The 20,504-nt window shown below is 39.0% G+C and overlaps 1 protein-coding gene across 8 annotated transcripts in view; it reads left to right on the top strand.

Annotated features, from left to right (window-relative positions):
• Window positions 1–4,613: 4,613 nt before the first annotated feature.
• Window positions 4,614–20,504, top strand: part of LOC135480701 (pre-B-cell leukemia transcription factor 1-like) — a 52,472-nt gene continuing 36,581 nt past the window's right edge. For 6 of the 8 annotated variants that reach the window (XM_064760608.1, XM_064760606.1, XM_064760604.1 and 3 more), the window contains exons 1-2: window positions 4,614–5,042; window positions 6,720–6,793. In XM_064760608.1, coding sequence (XP_064616678.1) covers window positions 4,834–5,042; window positions 6,720–6,793 — 283 coding nt within the window. In that variant the 5' untranslated portion in view covers window positions 4,614–4,833. The remainder of the gene's footprint in view (window positions 5,043–6,719; window positions 6,794–20,504) is intronic. The other 2 variants (XM_064760605.1, XM_064760612.1) reach the window with 1 other exon arrangement.

Here is a 20,504-nt window from a genome sequence, read left to right as displayed (position 1 = left end):
TATTCGCTCACACAAGCTCTGGCTTTATTTACTGTCACTATCTTTAGGTGACGTCTAAGAAAGTTCCTACACCATGTTTCTCCAGGAAGGTTGTTGCGAAATGGATTCTCTATTCCGTGTTCGTTGATAATCATTTCTACAATGCTTATAACATCGGATATTTTTTTTTTTTGAAAACCATCCTTCGACAACTCGGTCATGCAACTCCCTAATGTTTCTTCTTCGTGAAATGTTTAGACAGTGGGAAGTTCGATGCTTTTGCCCTCTGGTACGCGTCCAGCCAACTTGTCTTGCAAAGTACCTCTTGGAAGGTTAAATTCCCGACACGCTGAGTGCTGACTTGCCCCATTCCGCTCTGCTTCCAGTGCTTTCTACATGCATGTCTTCAACGCCATACTGGAACCGTTTTGCCATAGTTTGTAAAGCAAAGCACACCATTCACGTACAGATTTTTATGACATACATAGTTATAAGCATTTATAATAAACTTCTGTGCTTTAATCTATTAAATTTATGTCCCAAAAACCTGCGGTCATTTGGTTTGCAACAATCGTATATATGGTCGTATTATTCCAATTTATGACTTGTCATACTAGAGAAAGGAAAAATGTTAGAATCCTTATTTCCTTAGACGGTCAAAATATTATACCAATCAAAAATGTACATAACTGACAAACTCTTACGGTGGCCGTGGAACTGTGGGCACTGCTTATAAATCCGCCTATGTAATTTAGAACCTCTATATATTTTGATTTTGATGGAGATTTGTGACCAGACTAGGGGAAAAAATTATCACAAAACACTTTACAATGATGATTTTTCTGGTGGTCGACATATGAATTGAATATTGATTTGTTTTTATGCAGTCATCCTAATCATCGACCATATCGGCCTGTAACTGAATTTTGATCCTTCTGGTGGAGAACTCTAGCACATCTGGACATCTAATATATTTTATTTTTGCGTTTTGTAGGAGAAATTGGTTAAGGACAACATTTCAAAAAAAGACGCTCGATTACTAATTCAGTTATAAGCCGTCACATTAACTTTGTAGAACCTGACTGGTAAAATAGATTTAAATGATCGCTAAATAAACGTAATTTCCTCAGATTCATGACTAACCCCATCCACTTGCATGCCGTTTGTTACCAAACTGGTAAAAAAGTCAGTAAACAAATCAGTAAAAAAAAAAAATACTAACACACAACTTTGGACCTTCCTGCTTCTTGCTGCTGTCGTCTGCCACAATCCCGAATCCAGGTCGAGACTCGAAGGGAGTAACCATTATTTCGTTTGCAGGCATTTGCTGGTTGTTGGAGAGTTCATTAATTTTAGCTCTTTATTGGAGAACGGCCGATAACTATATAGGTAGTGTCCGATAATAGATACAATCACCCATACACATATTTTCTCTACATCAGTTTAATTACATTGTCACTGTATGCCCAGTGCAGTGACAGACAAGCAAGAATAAATATAGCATAAGAAAGTTTCATGAAAAGACACACGTATAACTTCTGCATAAATTTATTTTTATCGTTCTGCTTGATGCCGGGAAAAGGTAAACCTGAATGTGTTCGAATTGTGTAAGTTTAGCATCTAGTCGTTACGCGTGCCAAGCACAATGAATGAAAAGACATGGAAACGTACGTTTTTCTGAATTGTATTCAGATTAGCAATATGGAAGATATTGTAAACAGCAATTTTTTAACAGATTTTTAAAAAAGATTCTTAAACAAAATCTTTGTTCGTGCACGAGAATGCAAAACTTCATTTAAAACCTTGAATACTGCAAATCACATATCCCCCCCCCCCCTACAAAATTTCACGCGCAAATAAATGTGATAGATTATTATATTTTGTCGTTGAAACATACATTTTCCAAGTGTATAGGATATCCTCCAATTTTCCCAACAATTTTTCCATATATAGGCTATATATGTAATCAGAGAATAAATAGGCCTACAGCCTATGTTCTTTCCTACAAGTGGGCGAATAGGCAAACATTGAGGGACTTCAGCATACGATTTAACATCATCCATACACATGTGGAACATATCACTAACGAAAACACCAATGAAATAAATAAATCACTGAACGAAGATAGCTTACAACAAATTGAGGTGCTTTCTTCGGAAGAGTATACATAGGCCTATGTACTAGTATCCCATAGCTTGTATCACGTAATGTCTTAAACAGGTTTGGGCGTTGGTGTGAATGCTAATATTAGTTGACGTAAAACACAACGACATTAAAACAGATAATGGGAGTAGGCCTATAACACCCCTACCCCCAGCCAGTATTATATCGCTCATGAATAATTACATGTTATATTATGTGCCGTGCTACAGTTCTTGGATTAAATTCTGTTATATATGAATGAGCTTCAATAGCCAATCCCAATAGCCAATTCCCATGACATGTAACTGACATTTATGTAGAAATCACCGCATTATTGCTGTTCTTTTTGTTCTGGTATGACATGGACAGGCCTTTCCATTGTTTTGGCTACACACAGCTCAAAGTCCGCTAGGCTGACCTGAAATCACCTTTCGTCGCGAGGCGTAAAGAATTCGTGCATCAAATCTAGGTCACACTGGGATCGTAACACACGCATGTAGATTTAATAGCGGACGAATCAATACCGTAAAGAAGATACTAATCACCCATTTTAAGCACGCCATGGACGGTTCCCTCAAAAATAAGACCCGGGTAATTTTTGCTTGTGCAGAAACATGCATAGGTACAAACCACACAGCATGTTCTCGAGGTTTGCCAACAATGTTTCTTCTTCTCAATTATCTGTCTGACATTGCTAAAAATGTCGTTAAGTAATCAACGCTTCCTTAAATTATTAAAACACGCGATGCGAGCTCGAGTGGGTGAAACTTACCACTTCTTAAAATGACAAACTCGGGTCTCTGTAGCCATCTGGTTGGTGTAGTAGCCTCAGGAGCCTCTCGTCAAAGCGCTTGCTGTGAGTTCAAGTTCAGCTCGTGCTGATTTGCTCTCTAGTCGTACCTGGGGAGGTCTGTCAGCATCATACAACGCCGTAGTGGCGGGGTTTTCCGCTGGCTTTTCCATGACCGGTTTCCTCCCACAATAATGCTGGCCGCCGTCGTATAGGAGAAATATTCTTGAGTACGGCGTGAAACACCAATAAAGTAAATGAACAATGACAAATTAGATGACAACAATATCAATTCTGGCTCTTGTTAAGTTAAAGGCTTCAATGCAGATCCGAGGCTTCGGTTGACAGAAAGCTGGAACAGATACATTTTGGTGTTGTTTACTTTTTATAATGGAAACTTTGAAATCTTTCAACCCTCACCCACTCAATATCGTTTTTAGCACTTTACTTTTGCGTTAGCTTTTGTGTAAATTATTTATTTATTGCCAAGTACTCCACACTTTTGAATGAAAGATGAGATATAAAGATATAAAAAATTTAAAAAGTTTACAATTCTTTTAATAACATAAAGCTATAACAGCATTAAAAAACATCCATCGTCGTATAACATCTACATATAAATTCTGTGACGTATTTCATAGCCCGTGACATGCATTTCACGGCCCGTGACATGCACTTCATGCTACGTGATATGCACTTCACGGAGCGTGACACGCACATCACGGAGCGAGACGCGCACTTCATGGTGCGTGACATGCACTTCATGGCGCGTGACATGCACTTTACGGAGCGAGACACGCACTTCATGGCGCGTGACATGCACTTCATGGCATACAAGTGTGACAATGATCAAACACCTGATACAGTAATAAACAACATACATAGTTTACTCCACAGCTATTGTAATATTGAAGGAAAGTAATCCTGAGTATGCAATAAATCAACAAATAAACAAATGAAATAAAATATGAAACTCAGTTTTATGTTTCCCTTTATACTATCAGTTGATACCTTATATTCAGCCCACGTACGCTACACATTTCACTGACGGTGTAAAATGCAATGTATATGATAGCTGAGGTTTTTGAGGGCTTCCTAATCTGCTTGTGGCTGAACGGAATGCAAAATTTACAGAAGTATATTTACCCTCACCAACCCCTGTCAGCGAGTTCGAGAGTATGCAGCTGATGTTCAGATTTAGACATTGTCTTGGTCTTCCGTAGATGGGTGGAAAATGTGTGGTGTAAATTTTCGGACACAAGCGTTAATGTTACAACTGTTCTGGCAAACAGTCTCATCTGTTTTCATGACGTAGTTCACAGTTCGTTTACAAAAATGTATAAGGATAGGTATAACATTGGACATTAGTATATGTAATAATGAGGCGTTTGTAAACTTTACCATTAGTTTTGTGTTAAGTTCATTCATTTTCTTTCATGAAGACAGTAGACTGGAGAAAATTGGGTTCTTCGGATAGTAACATGAGAAGCAACAATTTAGCGATGAACGATTTTATTTGTAATCACAGTAGAAGAGTCGTTGACTGTGTCAATCAGTGTTGTACAATGTTGCAGTTACACACTTAACATAACAATGTAACCGATTTGTCAGCAGTCGTGCGAATTTTTATCCCGGGTGAAATATCTACGGGAAACTTGTGGTCACGTGATCGCTTACGCAGCTCGTTGACTGGCAGCAGAAAGGTTTGGTCGTCGTCGAAGTGTCGGAGCGGTCATCAGTTATTTCAGTCAAAACACGGAGTTGGCGGTCTGTTGTCGGTTGTTACAAGTCGGCTGGATGACAAAAGAGTGATCAAAGCCGGTAGTGACGGACAATCGGAGCGAACATTCGTCAGGAGAATCGCAACAAATGCGCTCCCTTTTCCTCCGATCTTTTTGAGACGACGAACAGGGGCAGCAAAAATGGATACTGGTGACCAACAAAGGCTGATGCATCCAAGCCAAGGTGGAGTGAGTATGGCTAACGTGATGTCCCAGCATTATATGGGGGGACAGCAGCCACCCCCTCAGTCCGACGACCCGGACCAAAGGAAACAAGAAATAGGAGACATTCTACAGCAAATCATGACGATAACTGACCAATCTCTAGACGAGGCACAAGCGAGGTACGGGTAGGAGCACATTTTTTTATTTCCCTCGTGTGATTGTGTTTTGTATACTCAAGCTCATGTGCTAAACTGGCAGCGTTTCTCTATACCCCCTCCCACCTTCGCTCCTCAAGAGAAGCACTACTGCCTTAGCACGTTAGCTTGATGTAAATAAATAGCCAAACATCTTGTAACAGATCTGCAGCATGTGGACATTTCACCAGCAAATCCCTTAGCGCAGTTTTTCAAAACGTTCCTCTTGTTCTATAACCCGTGGTAATTTATTTTACATTGGTTGTGTAGAAAGGAGAGGAACATATGTCCTAATATTAATGCACGCTTCGATGAAACTAGCCCATATACAGTTTCCTGTCCGTAATAGCTCAGATGATTTCTTGGTCCAATTCTCACCTGCCAATGTTGCGACTAGCCTGTACAGGTGTAATCATTGTGTCAATGTTGTTGCTTTTGGTGTTGTAACTTTGTCATTCAAGTCAGTCAATCAGCAGATTTCATTGTGTATGTAATTTTAATAAGCACAGATTAATGCTTATTCTATTAATTAGTAGCAGTAATGGTGTTCTAAAACTGCAAGTATCTTCGAAGTAGTACTGTGGTATTTCTGTGAAGTAAAATTTTTTTTCCAAGAATTTAAAATTACTCACTACTTCAGTAGTCTATACCAATGCCAGAAAACTTTCGGCAAAATATAAATTATTGCATTTAGTCATGTTTTTACTGTTATTGCCCAAATGATCAACCTTTTAGGGAAGATGAGCTTTTTCAAAGTTTATAATCCTTTTACCACTATATACAGTAAAGGTATGAGTGGATATATACAGGTACAATATTTACTGTGATGCACTTAATTTGACCTGTTCTTGGTAAATACAGAAAATTTGATGGTTCAGTAGTGAATATGGATTTTTGTCCGTAAATGTCTTGTAGGTCCTTTTTAGGTTTATCACTCTCAATCTCATTTTTTGTCCTAGACTATCACATGCAGATTAACTTTCTGAACAGCTGATAAAATGATTGTTGAACAATGAAACTTTGACTACTGAACTTTAATAACTGAACCCCAAACTAAATTTTTATCATTTTTGCATAAAACATGTTGCTTTGTGGTATTATTACCAGTTCTCAGATAAGTTGATTTACAAAAAAAAAAGGTTGAAGAAAATGGATTTGCAAAGAGACTATTGAACAACATGGCTCTGATTGAACAAAGCCACTCTGTCTTCTTCACGTGTGATACAGAAAACAAACAATTTGAAACATTTGCAGTCTAAGTGCAATAAGAAAAATATTTATGAAAATGTTGTTAGGCCTAACTTTGTTGATCAGGTATACTGCGATACGTTGATAAAGTGGCAGGGTTAAAAAAAAAAATCGTACAAGACAATATAACATAAATTTGTGTGACCTATGTAATATCACAGTATGCCCAAAGACAAGAAAGTGAGAAAAAGTCAAGAAAATGCTATACGTGTACAGTTGTGACACACTAGTCTGATAACGGAGTAATTTCAAAGTTTTTGAATTGGATGAAAAAAAACAGAATTATTATAAGGTATGATCTGTTAAGTTTATTTTTTAAGTTTTTAAGTTGAAGTCTGCTCATTGACTGCTTTCCTGAAACCTTTAGGGTTTCGGGGAAAAAAAGGTCCCAGTTATTTGCACAGAACATTTTTCTTTCAGAAAACACACACTAAATTGTCATCGGATGAAACCAGCTTTGTTCAGTGTTCTCTGTGAGATCAAAGAAAAAACAGGTAAGATTTGCCCTACCCAATCTCATGCTTAGTGTATGTTGTGTTGTTTTTTCTGTGTGTGAATTTTATCAAAAGGGAGATATTTACTTCTTCATTCGCATGTATGTCTTTGTTGAAGGATGCCATCATTGCTTGTGCGTTGAACTATATGTAGCTAAGATGTATCCTGCAAAATGCCTTCCTCTTTTCAGGTGTGTGATTTGTTTTTATCAGTTTTTGATTTACTGATACATCTAAATATCTTCCAGTGTTAAAAATAATTGTTGTTTATGTCAGGTCAGCTTAATGAGAAATACAGTGTAAGGCGTACCAGATGACATCATTTGTACGAGTTTCTAAATTGTTTTACGAGTGTCTAAATTGTTGTATGAGTGTCTAAATTGTTGTATGAGTGTCTAAATTGTTTTACGAGTGTCTAAATTGTTTTACGATGAAATAACTGAAATCTGATACATTTCACACCTATCAGTCACATTGGATGCACTCAATTTTTGTCAGGGTCATAACTCTGTAGAGCTCGAAATGTTTGATATTTTGCCCTATTTAGCCGTGCTTTCATGGACACCTCATTCTCATAGCTTGTGAAAATAGTGAAACAGTTTGTAAACTGTTGCATACTTTTCACTACAGCCACATCCCATGTTGTTTTGAACGCCTATCAGTGTCAATAAGTAAGGTTAAATCCGATGGGACCATGAATCCTGCATGTTTGTGATGGAAAGTTCAGGGTGTTGAAGCGTTAATATGCCTCAGTAAATCAAGGTTGATGATGTTGGACATCGCTAGCTTGATTAAATGAAGATGACTTTGATGAGGCTGCATATGTGTCTTTGTTAAAGTCAACTGTTAATTTATACATTGACCATTTTGATTTAGGAGTTACAAGTTTTTTTTAGGACCAGACTGAGCGAAGGAGTTGACAGGGCCTGTATGCCCAGTCAACTAATAATAATGTCTTTATTTATCGATGGTAGCTCAGTCAGTTTACAGTAGAGCTGTCCTTCCCCAAGGCTGTCACAGAGAAAACAATATACACATATAGGAAACGTGTACTTAAGAATCCGGTCCAAAAATACTTCATTATATATAAAACAGGATAAGGCAACATGTAATTTGAATAGGGGAGCTACATGCATTCAAACGAACGAAAAGCAGCAACCCCAGCAATAGAGCTGTTCCTGCAATTGTCCCAATCAGCATTGAGACGGCCCTGCTAAGATTTGGAGAAGATGCCAGGGGAGGATGTAAGTGAATTTACCCAGTTAACAATTTACGAGTCTTTATTCTGGAATTATGTACGTGCGTGACATATTGTGACATGTTTGACAGGTTTTATGTAGATGTCCTGAATTATTAATTTCAAATTGGCAGAAATGGTAAATATGTATGATTTATGTGCAGCTGTATGTGCACTTGTGAAAAGAGGGAATTCATTGAGCACGGGATTTTTACTTTTTGTTGCCCTCACAGAATACTGAGAAATAATACAGTTCCTACTAAATAACTCATTGTAGCTGTGGCTCTGGTAGGGTTGAAGATGTTTTTCCCTGATTTTATTGGACGTTCAGTTTTGATGCATGCAAATTCATTGTTTATGTACATATCCCACCATAATGCTTGCCGCCATTGTGTAAGTGAAATATTCCTGAGTATGGAGTAAAACAACAATCAAATAAATAAACACACATGTAAGATAAGGGAGCATATTATTATTATGTAATACTTCTACATATACAATAACCCTCAAGCCAATGTCGCATTTAACTTTCTTTCAGTAATTGTGAAAAGAAAAGGTAATAAAGAATTTACCGCAATTTTATGAGCATGTAATACAGGAGCACCTTTGGTCTTGAGAATGTAATCAAAATACAAATATATTTATCGTCATTGGTGTACAATGACTGGTACTAGTATTTAAATAAGCATGTCTTCTTCAGGCAGACAAGTTGACTTGTAGTGCTGGTGAAATAATTTCATTATTGATAGGGGCACACTAAATAGAATTTCCAGGATGGCTTGGGGTGTAAAATAGTGCTTAAAAGTTGGCAGAATTTCAATATTTGTAGGAGTACAACACATGAAGTTTCCAGGATAAGTTGGAGTGCAATCTAGCAGAGCCCACACCATTGGAGATAAGATGAATTCATTAATAACTCTCTAGTCCCTTCTGCTGGCCACTCACCAGTTTTTCTGACCACAGCTGTCAATCATGTGGAGAGGAAATCCTAGAAATCCGATGCCAAAAGCGTTGCCATGGAAGCCATTTCCAATTAAATCGCCCAACTACTGCCAGCAGTCCTTCCATAATTTAACCAGCAGACCAGCCTTAGATTTTGTTAGGTAGCTCATTCATCAGAACTTGACATGAGGGGATTGATCCCTGGGGAAGGGTGGTGGGGTGAGCTAACTGAGGCAGGGTCTGTGTTTGCCACCTTTAAGGGACATTGCAAGGGAGGAAATTTACTCTAAGAGTGTCATAGGCCAGTTGAATGGCCTACAGGATTAGTGTTCCTTAAGGTCTACTGGTCCTCCCCAATGTTAACTGGGCGGTCAGTTAAATAAAGGAAAACACTGATCAAACTGATAACAGTAAATAATTTACAGTAATTCCTCAACCTTTTTTAAAACGAGCAAACAACTTTCAGTGCATATTTTCGCCCATTTTGAATTTGATTTTGAGGACAAAATTACATTGGCCAATTTCAGGGCTACACAAAAGGTATAATTTTTATCAGTCAACACAGAAAAATGCCTTCAGAATATGCTTGAATAAACACCTTGTGAACACGCGAAAATGTTGAGGACTTATAGTACATCTATATATATATCATCTAATACAAGTCATATTTCCAGATGATTGTGTTTATAAATGTAGATACAGTCAATAGTAACAGAATTAAAGTTTGATAAATTGCAGTCCATTTGGACCAGTGCTTGTCAAGCTCTACTGTCCCAGCCAAAATTGTCCTCTACCAGAGCTTGTTGAACTCTACTGGCCTAACCAAAACTGTCATCGTACCAGCAGACCTGTGTTAATGTCGAGCCTTGCATTGTTATTGAAATTATCATCAGTGACAATGTGTACTTCTTCCATCCTGGTCCGAACTGATGAATTGAAAGATTTCTGACATTAGTGTTGACACAGTAAAATGTGTCAGTACTAATGACAATGTGTACTTCTTCCATCCTGGTCTGAACTGATGAATTGAAAGATTTCTGACATTAGTGTTGACACAGTAAAATGTGTCAGTACTAATGACAATGTGTACTTCTTCCATCCTGGTCTGAACTGATGAATTGAAAGATTTCTGACATTAGTGTTGACACAGTAAAATGTGTCAGTACTAATGACAATGTGTACTTCTTCCATCCTGGTCCGAACTGATGAATTGAAAGATTTCTGACATTAGTGTTGACACAGTAAAATGTGTCAGTACTAATGACAATGTGTACTTCTTCCATCCTGGTCCGAAGTGATGAATCGAAAGATTTCTGACATTAGTGTTGACACAGTAAAATGTGTCAGTACTAATGACAATGTGTACTTCTTCCATCCTGGTCCGAACTGATGAATTGAAAGATTTCTGACATTAGTGTTGACACAGTAAAATGTGTCAGTACTAATGACAATGTGTACTTCTTCCATCCTGGTCCGAAGTGATGAATTGAAAGATTTCTGACATTAGTGTTGACACAGTAAAATGTGTCAGCTTTTGTAGTACTGATGAAAAGCTGTGCGATGGTACACGAAGACAACAATTGTCCAAACGGACATGATGTTTAGTTGGAAGTTATTATGCCTGAAGCCAGTTTCACAAGTGTAGCATACATGTATATCTGTTATGCTGAGAGTTTTGTCGTTTGTAAGGGTGTCATTAAAAGAAATGAAATGTACATGTATGTGCAGTGTTCTTTTATAGCCAAGTTTTAAATGGCATGGAGAAATAAGAGTTGTGTATTTTGGGATAATATCCGTGTTTGTGTATGGAACTGTTCTCTGAGGCCTAATGAGAATGAGAGAAAGAGCAAGAGAGTTACAGATAAATAAAGAAAATAGTCCACTTATCTTTTAGCAGGGTGTGAATATACAGTTATAAATGTCTGACAGGATTACTACAGTGAGGTGGAATTAAACATATAGCCACTCTAATTCTGCAATCTTTTCACGTATCAGAGAACAACTTCCTGTGCAATTTATGCACATATTTAATTTGATTTTGGAGACAAAACTACATTCGTCAGATATTCCAACTTTAGGGCTTCATAAAATGTATAATTTTATCCGTCTACACATAATAATGCCTTCAGAATATGCTTGAAAAAAACCTTGCAAATATGCGAAAGGGTTGAAGAGTTACAGTAGCATCAGTTAGCCAGTGCACTGATAAGGTGTGATCTATTCATCTATATGTACTTCAACTACAGCTGTGGATGGAGTTTGTACAGTTGCTCTTTTTAACATTTGAACAAAGAGACTGTTGCATGGCATTTTGATTTATTTTTTTGAGAGTAGACATTCGTGAATGATGTTTTCAGTGAACAAATGGTGATGAAATTGTTTTATTACTGTTACTGGTGGCAAAAAAGTGATAAATGGCACTCAATGTACATGGTAATGAGGCAGTTCAACTTGCCTTTGAAGTCAGAGATTTGTCTTTGTGGGAGAGTAGAGACTGACGTGAGTGACATTGCCACTAGGTATTGCGCCCATTTGGATTCAGTCCGCTCCTGGTGTGTTTTGTAAGAGTGTGATAATTGACACGATGTCGTTCAGATATGCCCCTGAATCGACCCAGACGCCATCATTTAGGGTATTCCCTTGGGTGCCAATTAGACCTTGATTGGATAACTCCTTCCTAGCATTCATACACCCAACATGTAGCTGTCTAAATTGTGACAGTGATTGGGCTTTTACAGAAATCAGACTCTTTGACAGTGGATAAACTGGAAGACTTTGTTCTTCCCTTTTTCATTGACATGAAAATGGTATGACAAGTGTGGCTGTCATTTTGGAGCAGTGTTGCTCATTTTGATGAGGAACCAAGATGGCCGTAAACTACTGTACTCCAATATGGCTGATTATAACAGTATTCCCCTCCCCCATTCTTGCGATATTGATAAATGGAGGTTGTGTGTTGATGCAGTGATGTTTGAGAGCCTCAGTTCTGCTTGTAAGCAGTGTGTCATTGATAAAATCATACGGTTGCTCTAATGACATGCCCTACAACAAATGGTCGAGATGTGACAATGATTTGCATGAAATTGCATCATTGCTAATTGGCAGTGTGATGAGGCGTGGAAATGACAGGCTGAATCAGGGTGCTTTAATCAGGCAGTGTTTTGTGCTCCATGTAGCAGAAAACATGGGCACACATGATTTTTGTAAAAACATTCACAGGCATGGGGATAAAATCATCATAGTGATGTAAAAAGTGCTTTGACATGACATAATGGACGTTGGGGCATTTGAATGTTAATTCTGAGAAGTGTGCAATGATTATGAATGGATGGGCAGGCGCCATAATCGCAGCTTTTCTGCTGCAAGATGCGAAGTGTGAGGTGATAATACGTGATGACACGTGCTGTGAGAAGAGTGAAAATACTCTTCAGATACATGTAGGCCATGCACTCATTTGTCACACTTTTGCTTTGACAGCATACATTTGTGCATTGAAAGTCGGGTGTCATGTCTGGTGTGTTTAAAATAGCCTTCTAGTGAGACAGCACCTATGTAAAGGTGCCAGTATGTCAGCCTGCCTGCCACAGTGATTTGCCTAGACATCCCCCCCACCCCCTCACGGATGAATTGACTTAAATAATGTTCCTAAAGATGTTAAAACAAACAAACAAGGCAGTCTTTACATGTGGCATAGGCTTATAGGCCTTGTGACCTTGCAATATAAATACAGCAGTCATCTTTGTGGAAAAGGATTTTTCAAGTATATAGGGTAAGAACAAACTTCAGGCTATAGTGACGTTGAAATACTACACTACAGTCTGTGTAGGTCAATTCTCACAGGCTGGGAAATCATTGTGCAGGATTTGAATAGTTTAGAACTTGACTGTACATAACACTGGGCTCAGTTTGTTTAGGGCTGTTTACACAGACCATGTTCTGACTACCACATGTAGTAAGAGGAGTAATATTGCACAGCCAGATTTAGGGACATACATGTACATAAATTAACCTGGTAATGGTGATGACCATAAGCAGGGAAGGTCTGCCAGCAGCCTGTGGATGGTCCATATTGATACGTGTTGATATGTATGTAATGTATACTGTATGGGATATTCTTGAGTACGGCGTAGAACACCAGTCAAATAAAGAAATTAGTAAACTGTTTGGGTGCACATCATTGGAGTTTGTTGTGTACATGATCAGAAGTAGGCTAGATGTCTTGAGGGCTGGGGTAAACCATGATCAACAGACCCAGGTACTGGCCAGTTAGATTTTTGTAGTTCAGCAGATGCTATCATTTTCTGATGACTTTACCAGGGAGCTTCTGCAGACCCCTCCCCTCCTCCATCACCCTCACCACCCCTCCTCCCCTACCCTGGGCTTCCTGTAACCATCCATGTTTGGCCATGTTCACTCTGTCATATTTGTTGTTTCACTTTTGGGTTATTTTCACTTTTCAGTCTGACAATGCTGATGATATCCTAAATGTCCATTTGAGCAGGAGCGTTGTGAAAGTGTGTATAATCCTACTGCAATTGAATAAAAAGCATATTTATGCTTGTTAAAAACACCTTTATTTCATTGCAAAATGTTGATGTGGACTACAGTGAGAATGGTATTGAATATTCAAAACCAAGCAGTGTATTTTTAACTCATCATCTGGATGCCTATAATGTCGCGATGAAACTTGTTGTCTAACATGCTGTGAGATTGAGGAATTCAGATTGTGCGGACAGGGATGTCGGCAGTGACACAGTTTCGCTTGACTGGTTTTTTACACAGTGACATCACCCCAGGCTACCTGCCATGGAAATCTCATTTAATTAAAAGGATTAGTGTTAAGCTGTAAATGGGTCATTTCAAGTGTGACTGTCGTGAGAAACTGGTTACCCCTCCGGATCCACACGGTCACAGCTCTGCATCATATACATTTTTTAATTTTCAAAAATTGCTAAGCTAAATCATGTTGTGGTTTTGATGTCTGAAGAAAATTTCACCCATACAACTGCGGACTATTTCTATGCTTCACCTGATGCATACGTACATGTATTGTATGTACACATAACTTTAGCTCAGTTTTCAAATCAAGGTCCCTTATGTCCAATTTTCCAACACATATTTACTCTGTCTCACCAATGTTACTTTCATCAAAGTAGGCTAAATTTACATGCATGTTCATGCATGTATAGATTACATGTAAATTTGGCCTAAATATATGTCCCAAAAAGTTTATTTCCACTGAGCAAAATATGGGTAATAAACTATTACTTTTGGTGCTGAAACCTTCTGTTTTCCAGTGGGATACCATCCTTCTTGAACAAACCAGCCCCCACCAGCACCACCACAACCACATACACACACCACCACACACACACCACCACCACACACACACACGCCTGTCACAGATCAGTAGAGTTCTCAGAATCTGGTAAACGAAGAACATGGGTGAAATTGTAGGTCAAATGGCGTATAATACAATATTTATACATATTCATATGTTTTGCTTGCTAACAGTGTGTCCAGTTACACACACTAAGGAACCGTCAACATGCATTTTTCTCCACATAGCCTTTCACCTGATTCTACTATACATACAGGCACAGGTAGAAATCAGGACAATACAGGTGCCTGTTACCATAAATAAATACTTTTATGACCTACTGAGAAATTTCTCCTGGGGCCATTTCGTCTGGCGATGACCACATGACTCTGTTACAGATAATCAGCAGAGGCCTGGAGGGGACAGTAGCCGAACACTTACTGTGACATTGTCCAGGGAGACTGGTCAATTGAATATGGGTGATTACAGGATTAACTGACCATGAATGGCCAGATTAAGGGTCCATTTGGGAACAATGTCATCCACAATGGCAGCCTAATGCAAATAGTTCATCATATTACATGGTGAGACTTAACTACTCGGTTTTATTGCCTGTTACTTATAAAACTGGCTGACCAGCAAGTCAGGATTTTATCTGTTGTACTTGATAACTTATGGCTAAGTGCATTTGTTTGTACTCAGAGCACCTGCATGGTTGTGGATTTGTCTGCCTTGGTGGAAAAGTACAAAGGCTTTTTTCCTGTGTTGTTCCACTATGAAGCTACATGGACATGGGTGTACACTGGTACTTTTGGATTTACTGTCACATTACTGCAGAAAACTTGCGGTGAAATGGCTGTCGAATTCTGAAACCTGTTCCGTTTTGCTAGCGTTTTGAAAATTCATGATATTACTTTCATGTGAAGTTTGTCAAATACCACTGTCACAGGTAGTATGTGACAAGATGGGAATTGATGCCTGACAGTGTCCTTATCTGGCTGTTTATTTGGAGGTTTTCTGTTTGGTACATTTAGACCAAAAAAACCTTTGCACAGGATTGTGATCAATACACTGTAGTTTTGTAGACTTCTCCTTTTTGAAATCATAGTGTTTGCATGTAATTTTCAGTGGTTTGTATATGTAGACATCCAAACACCACAAGACCTTTTTGGTGCCATCTGATGTGGTGTTAAGCTATAATCATTCAATCATTCATTCATTCTTTGGTACCATAAATAGCTGAACATAAGGCTCAATAACACCTAAATTTTCAATTTCTCAGGTGTCTAAAATATTAAACATCAGTGTATATGTACATGTATGTACAAAAATAAGAAAAAGAAAAAACCCAGTAACTTGAGTATAATGATGTCCCTGATCCAAAACACAGGTTGAGTCACTCAGGTGACCAAACAGGTGTACAAACACTCAGTATTAAGAATGGAAGAGGATCCAAACACTCAGTATTAAGCATGGAAGAGGATCCAAACACTCAGTACTAAGAATGGAAGAGGATCCAAACACTCAGTATTAAGAATGGAAGAGGATCCAAACACTCAGTACTAAGCTTGGAAGAGGATCCAAACACAGGCAGTATTAAGCATGGAAGAGGATCCAAACACAGGCAGTATTAAGCATGGAAGAGGATCCAAACACTCAGTATTAAGCATGGACAAGGATCTTGTTGTTTTTGATAATTTACAGCAGCTTAAAGTAAACCATAGCTCCTGCCATTTTGCCCTAGAATACAACACTATTCCAGATAATGAAGTAGGACACTGGTTGCTAATAGCCTACATGCATTTCAAAATAATGGTTCACTCTCAGTTCAGTGGTGCGTTTTGTAAAATTGTATTCTATGAAATCGTATTGTGAATGGTGTGGAAGCAATCTTGTACCTTGTACTGTCTTACTTTGCAGCAATATTTTGTATTATGTCACATTAGTCGGACGACATTTTGTGATAATTCTGTCTTTGGAACACCATGTTATGCAGTTTTTTAACATAGTATAATAATGATACTGAAAGAAGATTGCTTTAAATTTGACTGAAATAGAAAACTTTGCCAGGACCAAATAGTTTTGCTGTTGGGACCTATATTGGTATAAAATGGATACCGTAGGCCTACTGATATAAGTGCATGTATATGATACAACTGTTTGCTGAATATCACAGTCTCATGTACGATGAAACCATATACATGTACCACTCTGCAGTCTCCTCTACCAATCTTTGATTAAAATTTAGAACACAAGATCTTCATTTTCACTTCAGTAAAAAGTTTACCAAATTTTTTTTTTTAAGGACATCTATCTGTGAGTGAGAAATCGTAGGTAAAACCCACGTATCACCTTAGTATTTGAAAACAATGAAATTTTCATGAAGGCTTACATGTATTTCTACCAGTGTGTATGCCAGATTTGTGACATACCCTAATTCCGTTACCTTTTCGCATATGAAAGGGCAACTTTCTGTGAGATTTATGCACCTTTGTAATTTGCCTTTGGAGACAAAGCCACATCGGTTGGGTTGACCAATTTCAGGGCTTCACAGAAAGTATAATTTTATCAGTCTACACAGAATAACGTTCTCAAAATATGTTTGAAATAACGACTTGAAAACATGTGATAAAGTTTGAAGAATTACTGTACATGTATATCTCATTTGTTTGCAGCCTTTGGAGTGTTTTCTCCCTTGGTGGGAGTTAGGGACAGGCTATTATCCTGAGATGAGATTTGTCATTAATTAAGGCTTCTGCACTGAAAGGAATGGAAAACGCATCCTGGAAGTGCTTGATATTTTTCCCTATCACACAAACATGTATACAAAAGGCCGTTGAAGCTGAAAGAAGACCCCAGTGAGGTTTGATGTTGTTTTTTGTTGATGCCACCTTCAGACTGCACAGAAACAGGGATTTGTGGAAGGCACTTTTTATGGCTAGTATAAGTCACACACTTAAAAGAAGAGAAAAGAAACTAGGAAACATCAAGCTGTATTGTCTAAAAAAATCCATAAAGCTGAATGTAGTTTAAATAATTTTTGGACTATTTCCTGTTACGGAGAATGGTAAGCTTTAAACGCTGATGTGATTGGTACCTTAAGTAAGTGTTTCTGGTTTGGTCAGATTTTTTGTTAAGCCTTGTTATGGTGATCGCGCCTGTAGGGCTGATACATGTATTTGCGTATTCCATCCTGCCCGGTTTTTCTTTATGAAGACTACGGTAGTTTGGATCACAGAGGGCCTGTTGTTACAAGACTAGAGCCTTCAATGCCTCCAAGTCTCCTTACAGGTTTGAGAGCTGTCAGACTGGGGGGAAATTGATGAGGTTTCTGCCAGCATTCCACAAAAGGGGGAAGGGGAGGGGGGAGAAGAAACTGGCTTCTTACTGCTATATATTTATAGGCTTTGTACATATACACATAGTCCATACAGCAGCCTGCTATTACATCCTCATCTCTGAGGCCTGTATTGGCTGCTGTTCTCCTTGGTTCCCACCATGTCCACCCTGTTCCTCTCTGTCAAAAGTCTGGAAACTCACACTTAAGATGAATGGGGGGAGGTCAGCACAAAGAAGGTGAAATTTGTTTGAGTCATGTAGCAGAATTGGATCCCTTGTTTGAATTTTTAGAAGAATTAATCAAAGAACATTTGAAGAAAATTAAATATTATGTGGAGTTAAATACTTGTAGGCAGATTGAAGACTGAAAATTTGCAAACATCTCAAAATAGAGTTGATTCATTAACTGTTAAACAGCTTGAAGTACAAGGCCATGCCCTGAAGGCAAAATGAAAACCACTATCCAACTGGATGTAGGTAAAAGTGGCTGCTCACCTGTAGAGATCCAACAGGGCTTTGTGGTGCTGTGGTTGACATACTGTCTTGGATTTCTGACACAGTTTGACTCCTGAAAGTTCTCAGTTTTGGTTCTCCTGGAACAGTTCCTTGACATGATACCCAGGGCCAGCAGTGGCTGGAGAGGGGAAAAAAGTGTTTGTTCCTGATCTTCCCCAGCCAATGAACAAACGATTTCAGATCACATGGCGCTGTTATAGAACTGTAGTTCTTCAACCTTTTAGCTTGTTTGCAAGGTGGTTCACTCAACCATATTTTGAAAAAAATATTCTGAGTAGACTGATAAAATTATTCTTTTTGTGAAGCTCTGAAATTAGCCAACTCAACCCGTGTAGTTTTATCTCCAAAATCAAATTTGAAATGTGCATGAATTACGCTGAAAGTTGCTCAAGATCTCATATGTGAGTGAATAATAGTCACAAACACAGGTATGTGCACATCTTGCCTGTCCTGTAAATCTGCACAGTGACTGCAGGTATCTGTGTACAGGTGTTACAGGCAATGCCTGGATACAGTGAGTGGAAGCAGCTTCGGGTGGCTATTGAAAGCCCTTCGCCTTGGGAAAAGATGCAGCATCAAAAGGTGAGATGAGTCTCAGAGATCATGAGTTTGGGATCAGTCTGTGAAGACACATGTATGTGTTTCATACGTGCAGTTTATACACTGACACTTTCCTCAGTATTGATGATGTTTGTGATACATCGTAGGGAAAATTGCAAGCTGCATATACATGTTGTGGTTTTTAATAGTGCCACCTATTATACACTTGGTGGTAAGTCTCTTTGGAGTTGAAGTTGACAAATATGCTTCATATATCACTGGAGTTGATTTTGGGGGCACGATTCTGCTGATCAGCGCCGTCCAAAAGTCCAGTGAGTGTTCTTCACAGTGTGGGGTGGCGCAGATGACATGTGCTGTGATGTTACTTTGTGGTTATGTACAGCACTGAGTGTTCTTCACAGTGTGGGGTGGCGCAGATAACGTGCTGTGATGGTACTTTGTGGTAATGTACAGCATTGAGTGTTCTTCACAGTGTGGGGTGGCACAGATAATATGTGCTGTGATGTTACTTTGTGGCAATGTACAGCATTGAGTGTTCTTCACAGTGTGGGGTGGCACAGATAACATGTGCTGTGATAGTACTTTGTGATAATGTACAGCATTGAGTGTTCTTCACAGTGTGGGGTGGCACAGATAACGTGCTTTGATGGTACTTTGTGGTAATGTACAGCATTGAGTGTTCTTCACAGTGTGGGGTGGGATAGATAACATGTTCTGTGATGGTACTTTGTGGTAATGTACAGCATTGAGTGTTCTTCACAGTGTGGGGTGGGACAGATAACATGTTCTGTGATGGTACTTTGTGGTAATGTACAGCATTGAGTGTTCTTCACAGTGTGGCGTGGCGCAGATAACATGTGCTTTGATGGTACTTTGTGGCAATGTACAGCATTGAGTGTTCTTCACAGTGTGGGGTGGCACAGATAACATGTGCTGTGATGGTACTTTGTGGTAATGTACTGAACAGTGATGTGAGCAGTGATTTCCAAGTTACTTGCCTGGCCATTTTTATAGCCATCTGATACATCTAAGTGTGGTTGTAATTTTGTAACAATGATCTCAGGAATTTTGTGAATCCAAACGTGATTAATTTTAAAACAGTGATATTCTCCCTCATTCGTAAACTGCTCTAGGCTAACCCCTGAATATGAAGAAAAATGGGTGCTGTCGTGTGACCTGTTCACAGCTTCCTCAAAACTAAGAGGCACTCCTCACCTCTGCAGGAGATTTGTAGAATATCTACGGTAGTGGAAGAACTGAGGGTGATAATGTTCAGTGAAGTTTCCTGCACTCTTGTAATTTGTTCTCCACCAGTCTGTGGGGGAGGGGCAGGGAAAGAAAGGGGTGTAAAGCTGTGAGGGTATCACTGAAGGAAACAAGGGATCATTCCCCCCCCCCCCCCAACTCTTCCCCCTGTTTGGGGGGTTTTGTTGAGCCCCTGGGTCTGCCCTCTGCTTTTGACTAGTGCTGTGGGAAGGGCATGATAAGGGGAGTTATGAACAGAAGAGCTATAGTAGCCAGGCTCTGTGAACTACTGGCTCAGAATAAAAGAATGGCCGTGCAGTGTTTGAAAACCCAGGCAAATCACAATACATTTATGTGCCTTTTGGATGGTGCCCGTCAACATTCCCCCCCCCCACACCAACACACACCCACTGAATCTCTCTACAACTGCAAAATGAAACAATTAAATAAACAAGTAAAGAAAGAAAGAAATAAATACATGGTTATACACCTATGCTGAGGAGTAATTTAGGAGAGAGCCCCCCCCCCCCCCCACACACACACACACACAC

The sequence above is a fragment of the Liolophura sinensis genome, chromosome 13, assembly GCF_032854445.1.
Source record: "Liolophura sinensis isolate JHLJ2023 chromosome 13, CUHK_Ljap_v2, whole genome shotgun sequence".
Taxonomy (NCBI): domain Eukaryota; kingdom Metazoa; phylum Mollusca; class Polyplacophora; order Chitonida; family Chitonidae; genus Liolophura; species Liolophura sinensis.
Note: the sequence above shows the minus strand (reverse complement) of the source record. Positions and strands in the feature narration are given on the sequence as shown.